The sequence below is a fragment of the Anolis sagrei genome, chromosome 4, assembly GCF_037176765.1.
Source record: "Anolis sagrei isolate rAnoSag1 chromosome 4, rAnoSag1.mat, whole genome shotgun sequence".
Classification (NCBI taxonomy): Eukaryota; Metazoa; Chordata; class Lepidosauria; order Squamata; family Dactyloidae; genus Anolis; species Anolis sagrei.
This window is the reverse complement of record NC_090024.1, coordinates 170,536,788-170,557,089: the sequence shown is the minus strand read 5'-3', so window position 1 is coordinate 170,557,089 and position 20,302 is coordinate 170,536,788. Positions and strand designations below refer to the sequence as shown.

General features: G+C 37.1%; 1 protein-coding gene across 10 annotated transcripts in view; it reads right to left on the bottom strand.

The window, feature by feature from the left end:
* Positions 1–1,403: 1,403 nt before the first annotated feature.
* Positions 1,404–20,302, bottom strand: part of DAB1 (DAB adaptor protein 1) — a 787,489-nt gene continuing 768,590 nt past the window's right edge. For 8 of the 10 annotated variants that reach the window (XM_060773591.2, XM_060773584.2, XM_060773582.2 and 5 more), the window contains 6 exons: positions 20,057–20,119; positions 19,356–19,464; positions 16,383–16,931; positions 14,704–14,831; positions 12,879–12,977; positions 1,404–4,560 (listed from right to left, as the gene is read on the bottom strand). In XM_060773591.2, the coding sequence (XP_060629574.1) occupies positions 12,894–12,977; positions 14,704–14,831; positions 16,383–16,931; positions 19,356–19,464; positions 20,057–20,119 (933 nt within the window). In that variant the 3' untranslated portion in view covers positions 1,404–4,560; positions 12,879–12,893. The remainder of the gene's footprint in view (positions 4,561–12,878; positions 12,978–14,703; positions 14,832–16,382; positions 16,932–19,355; positions 19,465–20,056; positions 20,120–20,302) is intronic. The other 2 variants (XM_060773589.2, XM_067467867.1) reach the window with 2 other exon arrangements.

Sequence of the window (20,302 nt, the reverse complement as noted above, 5' to 3'; positions counted from 1 at the left end):
AGTCGCGTTTGGTGAGGATGAGAGACAAGGCCTTCTCAGTGGTGGACCCTCGGCTATGGAACTCCCTCCCCACTGAAATTAGGTCAGTGCAAAAAGTGTTTATGGAATAATGCAATTGACAACTGGAATGGTTCCTGGAATACGCGTTTGGATTGTGTCATTTTAATTAACTGTTTTAAGTTTGATGTGCTTTAATTATTGGTTTTAATGTATATGTTGTATTAACTGGTGTATGTACAAATGGCATCGAACTGTGCCTGTTTTGTGAGCTGCCCTGAGCCCCCTTCAGGGTAAGAAGGGTGGGATATAAATGTATTTTTCAAATAACCCGAGCACTGCTGGATCCCCAAGCTAGTAAATAAATAAATTAATAAATAAATAAGGCTGGGGAAGGGAGGAATAAGGACAAGAAGTCTGTTGGAGGGGATGGATGGAGGAGGAAAGGGAGTCAGGAAGGGACCAAATATGCCTGGTAGTAAAGAACCAGGAGCCCCATAAACAGGCAAAGTTTCAGCCAGCCTCCACCCTTTCCACCTCCATGAAAAAAGTATCTTCCTTCCCTACAGGATTATTTGGCAGGGGGGGGGGGTATTCCTGCATGGCAGAAATGGGGTTGGATGAGATGATCTTTGTGGGGTCTCTTCCAAGAGGGAGGTGGGTATGGGTGTATTTCAAGCACATGGGCCACCCTGCAACCTGCAACCATTTAAATCGGAGGCATGGACCCCCAAAGCACCCTATTGTGGTCTCTGAATTCAGGAGGATAAAAGAAGAACCAACAGACTATTTTCTGCCACTCAGGCTGCAAACAAAGCATTCCAACATGGCTTGAAAAATGTTCCTCTACATCAAGGACTATTCAGCCAAGATTTAATTCTTTATGTAAATATAATCAAGCATATTCATTTCATTAGCATGCAACCTGGTTTTCCTTTTAAATAAACTGTGGAATTATATGTCTACCAAATTCCTTATTGTAAGTAAATGCTTGCTTTATATACCAGTTTATATACCTGTTTCTCCATCAAAGTGGAGTATCTAGGGCGAGTCTATAGTAACTTCCAACAGATGTCTACCACAGAATTGAGTTGAGGACCTAGACAATTCCTAAAGTGGATACTGGACTTGCAAGTGTAGGGGATCATCCTTTATTACCAATTCTATTCAGAATGTTTAATTGTTTGTGGCTTTTGATGAAAATAGGTATATTAAAAAGGAAATAAACTGTATTTATGTAAAGAAAAATAGCACAATAGAAATAGTGGATACAGTATATGCAAGTGTGATGGATGGAAGTTTAAAATAGTGGCATTTGAAAAATGCAGTATGTTATGGTACTTAAGCGATAGTCTTTGTGTTCTGTCATATTCAATCTGCAAAAGAAAGAGAAGAAATAATTCTGATGATTTTAAATGTTTTATTTGTAACAGTATTACATGGTGTGTTACAGAAATTAATGGAAAATTTCTAAAAATTTGTTGTTTTCTGTTGAATGCGTAATACATAAAGTTAAGGAAAAAAAGATGCTCAACAAATGTTAACAAATGGTTTTCCTCTGAGGTAAAGTTAAAGTAGAACTAGAAATGTACTGCAAAACAGTCAATTTTATCTTTTCATTTATTAAAAAAATACATGTTTGAATGCAGAAATCAAAACGAATCAAAATACAGAGTAAACATCTTTGCAAAGAAGGTGCCCAGTACATTATTTGATCATTATTTGATAATTTCATCAGACAACTGAATGACTGTCAAAATATTTGAATGACATACCAGTAGTAGGAACCAAGAAATTACTGCAGACAATACAGAATGGTGGGTGGGGTTCCCTGGTTTAAAATTTAAAGTGACAAATTTAGTGATTGTGTAGAATGAGAAAGGAAAAGCTTGTTGGCTTCCATGGACCTATTACTTATCGACAAGTCTGATATGGTATAGGTTTCCAAAATCTGTTGCTTCTTTGCCATAGCAAAAGAAAAAGAAAAAAAATTGTCTAATAATGAGACAGATCTTGTTTCAAGAATATTAAGCCAATTTCCTGGTCAATTCTGTTCTTGAAATCCAAACTTTATTCCTTTTGTAGCGATTGCAACAATATGTCCCCTGCCCCACATTCTTGGAAAGTCCAGCAAAACCCTATAAATTGTAGATGTGAAGACATTTGATGAAACTGTGAATTAAATGCTTTACTTGGTAACTGAAAATCTAGTGGCCACACTATATGATAACGTTTCATTAATTCAGAATTAGAATGCCATCTTTATATGGTCCAGTATTCCAAGATCAAAAATACTAATTATTGTTATGGAAGAGTATTACTTTTCTTTTTCAAAGCAATGATTTAAACATAAATGCCCCGTGGAATGTTTTGGATTAGGCCAAAAACAGAAAGACCCACATACTTGAAATTTTACAGAAAAAATACATTTTGGATCTTACCACAGATATCCTAGCCATGACAAGTCGGGGGTTAAATTGGAACAGAACAGAGAATGCATCTCTCTCTTGTGTTGATATAAGAATAGCTCCACATCTAGTAAATGCCCCTCAGTGTAAAAACACATTTCTTTGTCATACCTACTTCAGTAAAGCCTGGTTGTTAACACTACCAAATCAACACCTTACTTCAGCTTTAGCTACTTTTGAAAAATGATTTCAAATAAACCATTCAAACATATAGAAAATATACAACTTCAGGCCTACATAAATCAATGGAAAATACACAGGAATCTTGGCATTTTAATTGTAAAAGTAAAACTGCATAATGCTTAAAACAATTTGTTGAGATCATTAATGTTTTTTCTTAGTGCTAAACCACTAAAATTCGATATATCTGCATAGGAACATCAGGAAAACACATTTGACCTGTATAACAATTCTTTGTAGGGCAAAAATATATAGATTCTTTATGCAAATCATGTGCTAAGCATAGGAACCAAACACTGCATTTTCTCTTACATAAATGTTAAAAAAACTGAGTTTTTAAAAAGTTGTTTCTGGTTTGTATGTAAACAGTTTTTGTTGTTTTTGTTCTTCTTGTGTTGTATTATGAAATGATCATGAAATGTGACTCTTCCCCCTTAATGTAGAGCATGTAGTAATATTTGTGTGACAAAAGCAAGATAATCATGTGACCCATCCCCCTATCAACACTGGCATAAGCATTTAAGCTTCAGCCCACATCATAAGCATGTGAAGAAGAAGAAAAAAAAACACGTGATGCAAGAACCACAAACAGGGGGTTTCCACGCTTCCAGAGTACTTTTGCTACCTTCTCTACAGTGTCATGGCATTATGAAAAGAATTATCCTAACATTTATATTTACAAAAAAACCAAAACAAACAAAAAAACCTGGCAAATTTCATTCAAACTCCTTAAAGCCATTTCCCCTTAAACAATTAAAGAGTTTAACAGTTTTGATTTCAAGTTATAAAATAAAAATCCAATTTGAGTTTTTTTCTGATGTACAAAAAGTGGTAAAGATGAACAATTTGAGCACAGAATCTGTTCATTATTTCAAAATTCATGCCATCTCCAGCCTGTTAATAAAGTCCACCCCAATTGAATCCAGAAGTACACTGGAAGTATTTGGCAAACAATTTTTTTCTCTTCAAAAAATGGCACACGGAGAAGGAAAAAACACTTGCCTGCATAGCATTACAGCAGCAAGATATCAAAGAAATAAAAAATATTCCTTTACTGGTCTTTGTTTCAAGAGGTCCCTAGGAAATAACACATTGCTTGTCTTTCTTTTTCCTCCCCATCGAAACATTTGATGTCCTTGTCTATCCACAGCAGGGGTATTCAAAACAGAAAAGCAGCATTTAATCTCTTTGATGTCGTGGAAATTAAAAGGTCCATTTGGCAACATTTTCCAATCAAGATGGATAATCAGCAGAATGGCATATTCCATGGTTCCAAGCTAAGTATTAGTTTCACAGGAGGCATTTTGCTGCAGAATGTGTTCACCAATTTTTAAGGAAGGAAAAGGAAGAAACACTCAGATACTTCCCCCTTTCAAATATGCCATTATGGAAGGGCTTAAGGGGGGGGATACAGCAAGATTAGTCTGTCACGGTGATAAAAAAGACACCATATAATCCAAATGTGCATCCAGACAGCTCAATAGCTGTTAACATTATGATGTGTTTGCTGTCTGAGTGTTGTTCTCTATGTTATTAAACAAGTTGCTGTTGTTTAGTAGATTTGAATAACCTACTCTTCATTATGTGGTGCTGTAGTAATGGCAAAAGTTGACAAGGAGTAAAAAAAATATGTCTGGATGACTGAAATGTTAAAGAAGGGGTAAACGGTTTGGCTTGAAAAAGAGGATTTTTTTTGTAAAGCGTTTTTTTTTTCCATATCGAGTTGCCATTGGTTGCCAAAACATCTTGCTTGCTGAACTAATCCAGTGAAGTTAATTCTCCTTGATTTGATGGGATCAACACAGAAAATATGGGAGCCAAAGGCCTGTCAAGGCTGTAGTTTTCCTTTTGAGTCTTGAAGCACCACAAGCTATTTCTTAGGTCTGCTGATCTGGGCATAGAGTGGTTCTCTCTCCTAGGTACAGTGGAAATAAAATTGAACAGCAATATTACAAGTCATTTGGATTTGAAAAGCAAACATTGCAAAAATGGCTAGAGGAGGAAAAAGTGCTGAGGAACTGGCCTTTTTATTCTATTGGTTTGAATTATGATGACATACTAGAGAATTATGGTATGAAAAAAAACACAGTTTGGCAATTTTGCAGTACGGGTGTTTGCTAGGATGGTGTATAATCATTAATAACACTAATACACCATGCACCACTTTAGCATTTCATGATGTAATGTGAATTTGAAGTCACTTATGGCAGACTTACCTTCAAACCTATTATGCCATAGAAATGTTGACATCTTTGATTGCAAATATCAAGCTCTGTGAAGCAAGCTGTTCTGGTGAGATCTCCAATTGCTAGACCCAACTAGGCATCCTTCTACACTGACCATACAATGCAGATTGAAGCTAACTAGAGCCCATGGTGGCCAGAAAAAACCTGCCACCATGGTGTCCTGCAGTATACTTCTAAGGGTTTACAATGCAATAAAAAAGTCTTAAGAAAAATGTACCCCAGATCCAGGGAGAAATTGATGTGAAGCACTACATAGATTCATGGAATTGTGTGGTGAAGTTTTGCTTTCTGGATGGTAATCCTCAAGTGGATACATGGGCCCTGTGCTTTACATTTGAAATGTACAAGCCTTTTAACAGGGAACAAGACAAAGACATCCTATCTCTAAGAATCTAGAATACAGAGAACCATGGAATCTCGGCATCCTAGGCCTAACTCCACGGAATGGTTTTACATCCATCAAAGATTCTTGGTGTCAGGCCCTCACCAGTGGAACCCCCCAATGAGGAGGAATTTAAGCTCCCTGAGTTGAAGGAAGGAGAGGAACTGGCTCCCTCTGCATTTTGGACCACAGAGTCACAGAAAGCTACAACCCTGGACAAAGATAGAATAGCTGCAGAACTAGATGAGGAGACCAAACCCCTGTATCTCTATGGAAAAGATGTTGCATGAAGGCATGCCTTTGGCTGAGGACTATCAAGAGTGCTCTGTTCCAAGGAAGATTGGCATTTATTCATGTCATTTATTTACTTTACTTGTTCATTTCATTCATTCATCTCCCCAACCTGGATTAAATGAAGTTTACATTTTAAAACAAAAAACAATAGAGAAAAGCAAAGCTGTTTATCAACAAATTATGTTAAAAACAATTTAAAACATATATTCATTTTTTTAAAAAAACAAACAAACAAACATGTAGAAGCAAGGAAGGCACCATTTTAGCTTCCAAAGGAATTAAATTCCGAAGCCTACAAGCAGCCACCAAAAACAGTCCTTCAGATGTGTCTGAAATAGTTGGGGTGTGTGTGCTCTGACAAGGACATCTCCTGAAAATGTCAATGCCTAGGCAGATTCCTACAGGAAGGTATGGTGTATTAGATAACTGGACCCATGCCATACAGGGCTTTATAGGTCAAAACTAGCATGTTGGCATGTGCTCAAAATCAGGTATCTTGTAGGTCTCTATATGAAGAATGGCTTCTGTGGGATCCCGTGATCTCCATGAGATAAGGACTCAGGGAGGTTTAAATAAATAATAGACTGCACTTAAATTTGGGTTGCATCTTTAATTCTAGATGAAATGTCTAGAAAAAGGTGTGAGTGAATAGCATACCATACAAATAAAAGTTCTGGAATATGTCTTTAGGAGAGAGTAAGAAATGCACAAATCTGTTTAGAACCCCAAAATATAATAAAGCCTTTATATCATCTCAAGATGAGTAAAAGGTGATAAAAAGCAAGCACAGGAAAAAATAATACTGTGACCAGAGAAGACCCTTTATAAGTTCACAATTAGGAACTGCATAAAAAAGGGTTTCAGATCAATTTAGAAAATCAGTATTAAGAGATACAGGAAATTGCATCTCAGTTTTCTTTGGCCTAACACTTCAGGGCTTATATGAATGAATGATTTCCATCTTTTCTAGAGGTGACTATTTATTGTAAAATTGTAGGGGAGGAAAACCATTTGGACCAGTTTGTTAGCAGTTTTGCAACTGGACATTCTTTTAAAAGACATGTTTAGAAAATTCACGGGTTAACAGAATTATGTATACAAAAATAAATGGTTATTTTGTCATTCAGAAGCAATGAATTCCTTTATATACCTTTCTTTCCTCCTGAAAGCTCATTTTCAGGTATGGCTAGTATCTGCCATAACTAAGGAATTTCTCAAAATGTTCCTCCACCATAAAACTTATAGAGAAGCATCAGCCTGAAAAATTATAACAAATACTCCTTAGTCAACTTCACTTTCAAAGTAAATAGCGTGTCTGCTTTACTCTTCCTCCTTCCCCCAGGAAATGCTACCATTTTGTACTTACTTTCCAAAATAAATGTATTACTAGACACCTTAGATCTGTCCCCCTGATACATCCATCATCTATTAACCCGAAAAAAAAAATATTCATTTTTTTGGGGAGCAGAAGCTTCACAGACAATGAGATGGCCAATTTTTTTCTTGCTGATGTATGGAAGTTGGCCATAAAAGATGCATTATGAACTTAAAGTTGCAATTCTCCCAAGGTTTCTTTGACCTCTATACTCTCATGCAGATTTTTAGCAGAGTGTTTTCCTTCTGGGTGGCTGAACAGAAACGAGAATCTCAGTTGATGCTTTTCAGAAAATAAGTCTTCTGCTCCTTGCTCATCCAACCAGAAGGAAAACCTGGCACTGAGACTGCTACTGAAAAAGAAGGTCAAGAAATCCCAAGGGAACTGCACCTCAGTATAGATTGTAATGTATCTTTTATATTGCATGTTTCTATGTAGACCCAAATTCAGCTGGGGAGGTACTGAAAGAGCCATCTTATTATTTACTGGTTAATTAACTTGGCTTATGCATGTATACAATTTATATATATATTATTGCTTTTTAAGATGAAATCAAAAAAAGTATAGGCCTAGCTTCACTTGTAGCCGTCAAGGTTGCTTTTGTGGTCCTTGACTCCTTCGGACTCTCCAGACCATCCCTTTTCTGACAAAAATGCCTGCTCATGTTTTATTGCTTTGATGTCTATGTAATTGTTTTTATTTTATCTGCGATACTTTGGAGTGCTTTGTTAGTTACCTCGAGTCCCTTTGGGGAAATGGTGGCGGGGTAGAAATAAAAAAAAATCATTATTATTATTAAAAATGGGGGGAAAGAAGGTGGTGTTGATGGATTGAATTTTCTCTTCAGAAACTTCCAGGAATGAAAAAATTAAATACTGTATATACTCAAATATAAGCCTAGTTTTTTAGTCCTTTTTTTTAGGCTGAAAAAGTCTCCCCCAGCTTATACTCGAGTCAATATTATTTATTATTTTACTTTGTTGTTGTTATTATTAAATTTATTATTTTATTGTTGTTATTATTAATTTATTATTTTACTCTATTATTGTTATTGTTACATTTATTATTTTACTGTATTGTTATTACGTTTATTATTTTACTCTATTATTATTTTACTCTATTATTATTGGAGGACATGTAAGCATATTTACATTGAAGAAGGTTAGAATAATGGTTCAATCAGAGTTGGACAGTCTTATCTTAAATTACAGTTTTATGTAAATATTCAAAAACATTTAACCTACTGATGCCTATATTAATATAATTTTGTTGGTATCTATTTTTATTTTGAAATTGACCCATAAATGCTGCATTTCCACCCTCGGCTTATACTCGAGTCAATACATTTTCCCAGTTTTTTGTGGTAAAATTAGGTGCCTCGGCTTATATTCGGATCGGCTTATACACTAGTATATACGGCAAGTTGAATTCCTTCCTCTGGATTGTTTTTTAAATATCCAGATTTCAGAATCAGAAGTAGAAATCAGATCTGGCCAAGGTGGTCCATGCCTTAGTCACCTCTAGACTGGATTACTGCAATGCACTCTGTGTGGGGCTGCCCTTGAAAACGGCTTGGAAATTTCAGATGGTCCAACGGGCGGCAGCCAGGTTGTTAACTGGGGCTCCTTACAGGGAGTGGTCAACCCTCCTGTTCAAGGAGCTCTACTGGCTGCCATTCATTTTCTGGACCCAATTCAAGGTGCAGGTTCTTACCTACAAAGCTGTGAATGGTTTGGGAACCGCTTACCTGAGTGACCGCATCTCTGTATACGAAACCACACAATCTCTTCGACCATCTGGAGAGGCCCTGCTCTCGATCCCATCAGCGTCGCAGGTGCTATTGGTGGGGACGAGAGAGAGGGCCTTTTCAGTGGTGGCCCCTTGACTCTGGAACTCACTCCCTAGGGACATCAGACAGGCCCCAAATTTGGCAGTCTTTAGGAGGAGCTTGAAGATATGGTTGTTCCAGTGTGCCTTCCCAGAATAATGATCCCACAGCACTTTGTCCTCCAAAGTCTGCTTGTATGTTTCCACAAATGCCACTACCACCTTTTCGCCCATGCACTAGCATTATTTTCAATTTTAATTTTTACATTTGGCCTTCCCACAGTTTTAATTGTGTGTTGTCTTATTGTTAATGTTGCATATCTTGTTGTCCATGTTTTTTTATTTTAATTGCTTGTATTGTTGTTTTATTGCTTGTATTGTTGTATTTGGGCTCGGCCTTATGTAAGCCCTTGGGGAGATGGTAGCGGGGTACAAATAAAGTGTTATTATTATTATTATTATTATTATTATTATTATTATTATTTCTAGCAACTTCCAGTTCTTTTGGTTCGGTTTGGTTATGATCTGTTTAGTTTAGTTTTGTTCTGTTTGCTTTCTGGAAAGCTCCTGGGGGCAGAAGAGTTTAGACTTGCCATAGTTGTCCTTCCCTTGTTGAAATCTTTTTCATACTGAGTTTACTAACAAGAAGCAAACTCCTAACTACTTTCTTTGAGAAGTCCTTTGACATAACTAGTTCATTCATATTCCCTTCACGATGCATCAGGCAACACTTTATAAGCAGATCTTTGCAGTGAGTTGTTGAACTTTTGGATCTGCATATCTCTATTTTTAGAAGCACTTGACAAATTGGTAACAGGACTGACACTTGGTGGATTCATCTGTATTTGCAGTGTGTGTTGCGTAGGCTCTTTTGTCTGTCATTTCTTCTCAGAAAGAAGGTTCAGCCCTGCAGGAGGCAGCCTTTAGGCAGTCAAAATGTGATACCATTAAAGAACAAAAAGTCAAAAAGTTTGTACCATTGGAAATTAGCCTGTTGGTCATTTTGACCAGCTTGAAGAAACACTACTCAAGCATTTCTCTTACTGTCAAAATATTTATATCACTTGATGGATAAGGAAATAAAACACAGTATCCCTTTGAGGAAAAGTTCCTTTTTTTCAGCACTTTTTTTCATGTAAGGAGCGACTTGAGAAACTGCAAGTCGCTTCTAGTGTGAGAGAATTGGGTGTCTGCAATGACATTGCCCAGGAGACACACAGATGTTTTACCATCCTGTGGGAGACTTCCGTCATGTCCCCGCATGAGAAGCTGGAGCTGACAGATCAGAGCTCACCCTGCATCTTGGATTCAAACCCCCAACCTTTCAGTCGGCAGTCCTGCTGGAACAAGGGTTTAACCCATTGAACCACCAGGGGTTCCACTGGAAATCAGCCTGTTGGCCAGCTTGAAGAAAGATTACTTAAGCACCTCTCTTACTGTCAAAATAAGAAAATAAAACACCATATCCTTTTGAAGAAAAGTTGGTGTTTTTTTCAGCACTTGTACTAATAATACCACAGAAAGATAATGGGAGCATTATGTTTGTTTGCTGCTTTTATTTCCTTGGTTTCTGCAGCTCTACATTCTAAACAGAATGCTGCCTAGGAATATCTCCACACATTTGTTTTAATGGCTAGGATTTTTGTAAGCTTTAAGACAGTCCTTCTGACTTCTGGTTTATAAACCAAAGCAAAGCAACGATTTCACTTATCAGTAGATTGCAGATTTGACAACTAAGAGAGTGGCTGTCATTTTCTTAAAGGTTAGTTGGGAAATCCAAGTCTGAAAGCTTAAATTTAAGATTGCAGGTAGATCAGAAGAGGAACACAGCCTGGGATGTGGAAACTGATATGAAACCCAGATATTCAAACACAAAGACTTGAAGATATTATGGAAAGGAGGTACTAACAAAGAGTGTGGAAATGACATTAAAGAATATCTTGTGGGAATGTCTACTTGAATAGTGATGGAATAAACAAGATCATTGTAAGCACATGTACAGCAAAGATAATGAAAGGAATAGATAACTTCTAAATCCTTCATTTTGTATCAGAAAACACTGTGTTTATACCTAGCTCATTCCCTTTGCAATTCTAAAATAAAAAAAATCATTCAACTGAAGGAACATGCTTATCAGTAAAGTGAGACTAAAGATACTGAGACATCAAGTCAAAGTGTGAACTACTGCTTAGAGAATTCTTTGGGGAGGATGAACATGGAGCATTTTCCCTAGAAGTGATATTGTAGTATCAAATAATAAGAACACACATACCACAGTGATGCTTAATTCAAACATATTGTTCTTTAACTAGAATATTTTAGGTTGTGCCAAAACAGAAAATAATCTGAAGAAAGGATAAATGGCAACTTTTTTAAAAAATTCATGATGCTGGTGAAAGTTGATTAAATCCAGCCTGCTCTTTCCATTTTGGTACTGAATGCTCCCAACTTTCCAGATTAGCTTTTACAGGTGGCACAGGAGGGAGGGAGGCTGGAAGGAAGTAAAACCACCTCCCCAGTTTCTCCACTGCTGCCCCACTCATGAGAACATTGGACGTGAACAGATTAAACAGCAGAAGTGAAGAAGCTTATATGAAAAAATAAAATAAAACAATAACAATAAAGACTCCAATCAAAGGGAAATAGGGAGTACAGGGCAGGTTAAAAAAGAAGTTGGTTATTTAGGGCTCTAAAAAGTCCCAGAAAGTTGTCATGGCTAATCAAAGTAGAATATTCAAAATTGCTACCATTAACAAAGTTTAAATGAGAAAAACAAATAAATCTATGCGAGCTTGAGTGTGGAGTGAGAAATCAAAACAGAATATGCTTTCTTTGTGACATTTTACTATGTCATGTTGTCTGACTAGGAAAATAAGATATCTGGATTTGCATGGATTGTTATATTTCAGTAGAGTACTAGCAAACCACACGTTATTGGTATTGGGATCAAGAAGGGGAAATAGAAGCTTGTACATTTTTCAGCCTTCATGTCTACCTAAAACTAGGGAAAAGGTGATTGGCTGATGGTGTTGGTACTGGATAAGCAAACCAAGTGGGGCTGCATGAAATTGAGTGCTGGCAGTACTTTCAAGTGGGGAAAGAAGGGTTTTGGAAGACCATGTGAAAGGTTTAAATGGGAAGGGACAGCTAGTGCATTCAGATATTCGGTGTTGGTGGAACACATTACCAAAGAGTGTACATTCTTTAATGTTTAGAAGCCAGTGTGCATTATGCACAAAAAATAAATTCACAACTTATATACATTTGCTTTAAATGTTCCATTCACAGAAAGAAGAGCAATAAATCACTTAGTGCTCAAGCTATTTTAAATAACAGCATATGGTAACAAAGGAAACATTTTTCATATAGCAGTGGCACTGGAACACATTGAGATGAGATGAGACACAACAGTCACAAGCACTGTAACATCACTGTCTTTCCAACAAGACACATATGCCAGAATAAAAATAGCCAGAAACCTTCAGGAAAAAAAAAAACATCAACACCCACAACATGCAGCGTGCACAGTTAATGATTAAAGCAATTGTGTCATTTTATATTTTGTCATGATATATATACAAACATATATAATGAGAAAGAGGAATGTGGTGTCTGAAGTAACAATCCACATGTGGATACTGTCATTTACTTCTTTTTATTTTGCCCTTCAGGTAATAGGTTTTTCAATTGACCATTGATGTAGGAAGGCGCATCTTAATTGGAAGATGATACTTAATTATTTTAGTAAAGATCAATGTCATTTCAGCCCAGATTACCTGCCACTTCATAAATGACATCACAAATACATGAAGTGCTTAAATCTGAAATACTACTTAGGAATATCAGAACTTGTGGAATGGCAGTAACATATTTTCAGTTTTTCTGGTGAATGTGATGATCTCCAATTGCACAATAATATTCATAGTCTTTATATTCTTTAGGATTGCATTGTTATTTCAAAACAGGCCTCTATTTTGACAGCACAAACAAAGTGAAATAGTGACGTGAGAACATGAAATATTATAAATATAGCATCCATGTAAATGAAGGCAGGCAATGGTGAAAGTGAACAGCTCAAAAGTGATTCAGAGAAAAGGACAGATACCTACCCCAACCTGCGCTATCTAGCTATCGCCCTGTGGACTTACAGTATCACCAATGGGCTCACCAAATGGATCACTGTTGGATGAGGCCTGAGATCCATCAGGCTAGAATACAAGAACATAACACCTTTTTTCTCAACAACAAGGAAAACAAAATCTGATGTTATTTTCAAATGATGGCTGCATTTCATCATGAATGTGTACTATGATAAAAGCTGGATTAAATATGGCATCATGGTGAATTTGGGTCTAAGAATGTAGAAAGGCTTTTCTTATCCTAGGAAATGGTGGAAATGTTTGCAGGATTTGAAAAAAGAAAATAAAACACTTGGCCTTCTTCCTATTAAAGTGTAAAGTCACTCATCTAATTTTTAGAACTCATTCCAAGATTCATCCAATACTTAGATTGGTGTTGTCTTTTGAAATGCGAAAGTGCTTGTTCAGCACTCTGAAAAGCCATTTATTTATTTGTTTGCTGCATTTATATACTGCCTTTCTCAGCCTGAAGTCGACTCAAATGGAGCAGAGTAATGGCTGACTTGAACAGGCTAGCAAACTGGTTTGTGATCACAGAAGCAATCACTGAAGTTTATGATATATTCTCACAGACAACTATATCTTCACAACTGGCCGTGATGGTAAGTGTGAGGTTGTAGCAATGTGAATGACACCCATTAATGGCTTCTTACAACAGCAAGCACATATTGCAGCGACAAACTTGGAACTAACCAGTTGCAAAATCATGAGCGAAGTCATGCTTCTGTTGTTTCTTTGCATGTGGGATAGGTCCAGAGCCTACAATTACAGTGTTCACGACTTCTGCTTTTAAATGTATCAAAGTGACCCACACAGCTAAATTTCTTCAAACTGAAAACTTCCTGCTACTGCTGTTACTACTATTGTTGCGTTTGATACTGCCTTCCACTTAGTTTTATTTTCAGATGTCAACATTTTCCTGTTCTTTGAAATCTAGAGTACTTTATAGGTGATGTTCCCAAATCCTATTTTAGAGAGACATAGTTGTAGCAGGAATTAGTGTTCACAGAGGGACCAAAAGAACAATTGAGTAGAAAAATAAAAGAAAGGGAAACATGCAGATACATTTTTAACCTGATATGTAAACAAAAATGTTACATTGGTATGTACTGCCTTCGATTTTAAGTTGCATACCTTTGCTTCTGTATGCACAAATGATTTCAGAATATTGGCCCACACAGGGAAACTGTAGGACTGAGGTTAGAGGCAAAATAAACACTGTGTCCTCTAGCATTGATATCAATTATGCACAGTCAGGAATAAAGAAGAACCATTTCAGCTTGGGGAAGATTACATAACTTATATTACCTTCCATTTGATGAAATGTTTCCAAGCTCAGAAAAAAATGGCATTGAAGGAGAAAATGGGGGGGGACGGGACATATAATTGTATATCTTATGTCATTTTCTGGAGTAATCTACAGTACTATGTACTACACATTTTACTCCTGAGCCCTATGGTAAATGTATATAAAAGGTCTCAGAAACTCTCTTCCTTTTCTTTCACAAATGGAGAACTTCTTGTTTGTGGGACAGCAGCAATCTACTAGAGTTATCCCTCTAGCTTGGTTTTGAAAGACATGTACAATGTATAGACACTGTTTAGAACTGTGCTTTGCAAGTTTGAGAGCTGTTACGTAATTTAAACAATTTCCCTGTGCCTATTCAACTTTAGGGTCCTTCTACAGAAAAAGCTTTAGTAGCTGTGCATGCATCTCATAACTTCCTTCTGTGAAATGTGTTGCCTCAAATAACCAGGCAGTTATTTGTGGATAATTTAAAATTGTGTCTCTTACCGCTTCCTGCCCTTCACTTTTACTTGGACTTTCAAAGCCCTCTTCAAAGAGGTCATCTGCAGCAGGATCACTGGTATGAGAAGCTGAGGATTTGGATGGAGAACTTTGTCTAGGAGCAGGAGTTGGAGCTAAAGAAAAACAACAGTAAGAACCTGGATTTAGTAGAAGCCATCAAGTTGGCTCCAATGTATGAGTTGTCATGTCAAGATTGACTGAGTAGAGGTTTACCACTCCTTCTTCTGAGGGAAAAAGAATATAACTTGCCAAAAGTCATCCATTGAGCTTCCATGGCTGAATGGGAACATGAAGCATGGCCTTCTAGAACCCTAGGTCAAACTTCAAATTCTACACTGTGTGGGCTCTTAGGTGAACTACTGAATCCTAAATATCATATGAGGACTTGTTGAAGTGTTGTGGGAGCAATCTGTCTAGTGTGTGGTATAAGTGTGTGAAGAATGAGAGATTTAATGCCATGTGGATCTGACAAGCTGGTCTCTAGAGAAAGCTTTCTGCGTATCTTAATGTCTAGAATCACTCAGTTTGATGGTGTGATGACATTTAAAACATAGTAAGCTTTTAATTTGTTCTTGTCTTTTGCAAATTCAGGAACTCCTTGCCATTTTGTATGACAAGTATATCAACAAAGCATGTCCTGTGTTAGCTTTATTTTTAATTAATGCTGCAGCACTAATTCGTTTTTCTTGGAACAAAATTAATTCTAATAATATATATTAATGGAGTCTTGAGAGTATTGTAGAGTTTGAAGATAAATACATTTTTAAAATTCCTCAAACCCATTGGAGCCAATTTCACTGCTTATTGTGTGAAAGAAACCAAGTCAAAAATCAGTAGAAGTATATTAACATTTGAAAAACCAAATGTTGCAAACCACTGAAAAACAGACGTTAAAATTAAATAAAATGTTGCATCATTGTGGTGAGAACCAATCAGAAACAATCTGCTTAGATCCAATCTCACCCCCACGTAATTTATTATTTATTTACCATGTTTGTATCCAGCCCTTCTCACCCCACAGGTGACTCAGAGTGGCTCACATATACAGGCAGCAATTCGATGCCATACACACATACATCGGTAAAAAATATATATACATTAAAACAATCATTAAAAAAATATCAAACATTAAAACCACTTATTTAAAATCATGCAATCTAGAGTTGAATATGTATTCAGCTCTGGAAAATGCTGTTCCCTTGAGTAGAAATTCTCTCATCAGAAGCTCTTAATTTAGGGATAATTCAGACAAAATGTTTTTGCAACAATGTAATCACAATAAGTAAGGCTGGTAATTATTATTCCAGAATTAGTAAGCCACTTGGCAGAGTTTCCATTGAAAAGCAATCCTGCAGAATTTTTGAATTTCCCCAAGTCATGAGGATACTAATAGAATGCCTTCAGTGGCCCAGAAATCAATTCATGCAAACCAGTTTTAAGCCATTATGCTGTCTTTAAAAAATCTAGATTCATTGAAGTAATGTTTACAGTGACTTAAAACTTCCTCTAACTTGATGTAGTGATCCTTAATTTCATGTTTCCACAAATTCAAAGACATCAAATTTATTTACTTTTTAATTATACACATGGACACTTTGAATGGCTTCATTTTCGAAATGGGAGACATTTTGCTGGAGGTTGCAGGAGAAAATTGGGGTACTCACGTGAGTTCGTTGATGGTGTTGTAGAAGTCACAGGAGTCAAATTTAACTGAGAGATGTCAAAGTCATCACAATCATCTGCTTCCTGTGCCATCCCAACTTTGTTAAAGTAACTGGAGAAGGCCTCTGAGGTACAACTGAGGGAAGGCTGATCTGGTTTTCGTGATGGCACTGGTGGAGGCTGAGCCATCTGGAAATCTTTAAACATTTCGTTTCCTGCTTGCTGCCTAGGCCTATCTGTCTGTGGACTTGATCTGGTGGAATCACTTGTAGGTGGAACAGTAGCAATGGGAGTAACGGTACCTTGAAACATGGCTGCTTGTAAAGGCAAAACAGTTTGTGTTGGCATGAAGGCAGCAGGCTGAAACTGACCAGCTACAGATGGCCATGGTTGCTGGGTGGGAGAAAATATCCCAGGCTGTCCCCATGCAATTGACTGTCCTCCCTGCATCACCTGAGCAACTGGAGGCTGAGCACCCATGGCCAGTTGTTGTTGAACAAGTGGTTGTTGTCCCCAGAAGGAGGGCAGGACAGCTCCCATTGCAACATAACCTTCAGGGGAAAGAGAGTGGGGACAATTTCAGAACAGGAATAGCAAAAACAGGGCAGCCAAGGAAGAAAAGTTGTTCAGATACACAAATGTGGAACCAGTTGGCTTGTTAGTGGATTCTTTTGCTCCAATGAATATCCTACCCTAATGATTCCCTTTAAAATGTTGTTTATGGCAAAAATTAGAGACACAGGGCAAGTTGAGACATTATTGGACTTTACACAAAACTGTATCTTTCTTCACAAGACTGTGCTCTCCGGTAAATAGTGAGGAGATAGTGTTTCTAATTATGTTTTCTCTGCTCCATCCCCTTGAACCAAATTCCTTTGTTTCATAGTATTTTGTATGCTCACTCACTTACCCAGTCTGGCACAGACCAATAGTTACTTGTATATCATTCTCAGTATTTTTAGCTTGATGAGCAGCTGTGGAAGGTTCCAAAGATAGCTTTATTCTTGCATTTCAGCAAGCTAGTTAACAAAGGGCATTGCTTTGAACTATGCTAAGCATCACACTGTGTACCACATCTAAAATCATTTCCTTCCAAATTGTTCTTAACCTATCTGTCATCTAAAATGCAACCTTAGAAAACATTATTCCATCAGTCCAAAGGGTAATGCTGTCATTGAAAGGACCCTCTTTTTCCTGCGGTTCTTTTCAGATTTATATCAGAGACTAGTTCTTTACTCCTTCCATTCCAGTAGCCACAGCATTCACACAACAGCAGAAAAGATTCCCCTCTATGGGAAGATGACAACAAAATATCCAAGACTTTGAATAACCCTCAAGAAGCTGTGCAACTATATATGAGATATAAGCTGAAATATTTTTCACATGCTTAAAAGTGTTTTTTTTTTTGCACACACATTTTAAAGTCTACTGCAATATTTTAAATGCCAGCACATTACAGTAAAGATTGCAAATTGGTCTGGAGACTAAACATTCCCACCACCCCCATCTATGTACATTGATCAGTGGAAAAGATGCTTAGCAAATGTTAATGGTGCCGGGGGGGGGGGGGGGGGGAGGATGGAACTAATCACTCTGAGAAACCTTGAAGATGAAGGCTGACATCCTCAGAGCAGTAAGGGATGGTTAGAGTTTGAGGTCTGTGCAGCACATCCAGTTAAAACCATGAGACATATGCACAGATGTGATGTGAACAGAACATTTCAATATAGCAAAGAAGAAGAAAGAGGATGGGAGTGCTGAGGTCTCAGGCTGAGGAAGACTGTCCAAAAGTATGATGCATTTGGACTAATTATCCACTACCTCGGTCAACGCAGACTGCATTGCTGAGAAGGAACATGGTAACAACCCATCATTTACTCCCCAAACTGGTCTTCACTCATGATTGCAGGTGATATTATATCCCTTTTGTTTGTTTGTTTACCACTCAGTATGACTAGATTTTTGGACATTTCTGTATAAGATGTAGCAGCCGTGTGTTTGCTTTCAGTGAAGATAATGTTGATCTAGTGGAGGACACATTCTGAAGGAAATACATATTTTGTTTTGTTTTTTCAAAAGGTTTTCTGAAAACATGGCCAAAAGATTCATCAGTTTGCAAAAACATTTTGTATGAAGTCCACATTTTAGTATTTTACATTCATAGTGCTTTATGTTCTCCGCTTTTTGTTGTTGATGATGATCAGGTACACTTTGAGATGACCCTCCCCCACCCAATTTCATAGATAACACCAAGCTTATTAAGTTTACTGAAGTCATTCATAATTTAAAATATAATTTTTCAATATAATACACACGTATCTAGATGTTGGCTCTTTTTTTTGCTGTATAAAGTTTAAATAGCTATTATTGATGTAATTATGAGGTTAGCTATTTTCATATTCTAATTTTTTTAATCTTAATGGAAGTATGTAATCTTTGTCTCCAATACCAGATTTTTATCTTAATAGCAAGAAATTGTATTCGCAATTTTGATATTAGTGTTCCAAAAAATGGAATCCCAAATCATTTTACTTGAAAATAGGTACATAAAGCTTTTGGTGGGTCTAAACACCCGAAAGTCATCAGATTTTCTTCGATGTAGGGTGGTAAGTTGGGCCAGCCTGACTACTACTTGGAGATATGGAGTCTATTCTGTGGTTGATGTGAAAGTATCCAAGAGGTTTTATCAATGGATTATGAGTTAAATTCTCAATGGCAGCCCACAATTTGCATCCATTGAAAAATAGCATGCTGTAGGAAATGTGCATTGATGATAGGTCTGACATGGCTCATTCCTATGCATTCAGGAACATTCATATCTGAACTTGGCAACTAACATTCCAAATGGAACCAAGTTGGTTCTCCATATCTGATGTACAACACTAGAAGTAAAATACATAGTCCTCATTCAAATTATATATGCTCAGATTGCCCATTTATGTCCTTTGCTATACAGTTTGATATGAATAACCTACCTGAGGGTACAGCAGCAGTGCCGTAAGGTACAGAACTAAATACTTCTGCACCAGCAGGAAGTGACTGGGATGAAGATGGGATAAAGGCATCACCTGGAGTTGCAGGGGTCTGTAAAACAAGATTTTTTTTAATGCACTTATATAGGTGGAAAAACAGTTGATGCTTCTGCTGCCAAGAACTGGCACCACATTCTCTTTCCTAATTAAAAGAGTTAGCATGAATGAGAGAGAGAAAAGCATGGGGTGGATGATGGGTGGGATAATAAGAGAGAAGATGTAGATGTGATGAAGCAGCAGGAGAAAGCAGCAGCAGTTCAGTAAAGGATGAGCAAATTGTATGAGAAAAACTTCACATACATTTGTAATGTATTCTGTGAATTGAAAGGGCTCTTTTCCAATTCCTCAGATATATGCAATTTTTTCCAGCACCTGTTTCTTTATAAAAGTCTAAGGTTTTGTGGTTTTAATAGCTTCACAGGGGATCAGTGTAAGCAATTAGTGCTGAAAAGTAGTAAGGTAATGAGCTATCTTACACAGGGAAATAGTCAAACTGGGTAATGTGATTGCAAAGCTTTTCGAAAGTCTTTCAACTTCAGTATGGGGTATTGTTCCTCATGAATATCTACATGCCTTAAATCACTGCCTGATGAGCTGGAAGGAGCATGGGAGAAAGAGACAGGACATTTAACACCAGTACTTACAGGGGGAGAGGTTACATCAGGAGGAGTGGACATGTCCCCAAACAGCTCTAGCTGGGGAACAGCCTGTAAAGGATTAAACAAAGGAACAAGTTAAGCACGTATCCTCCTTCATTCATTAAGTGATAGAGAAGATGATTAGGCTAGAAAGGCAAAGATATTAGTTGCGTTCAAATGTGAATTATGTAGAGTCTGACTGCCAACTTTTGTGTATCTATCTAATCTGTGAGGCAAATCTTAAGGAAAATT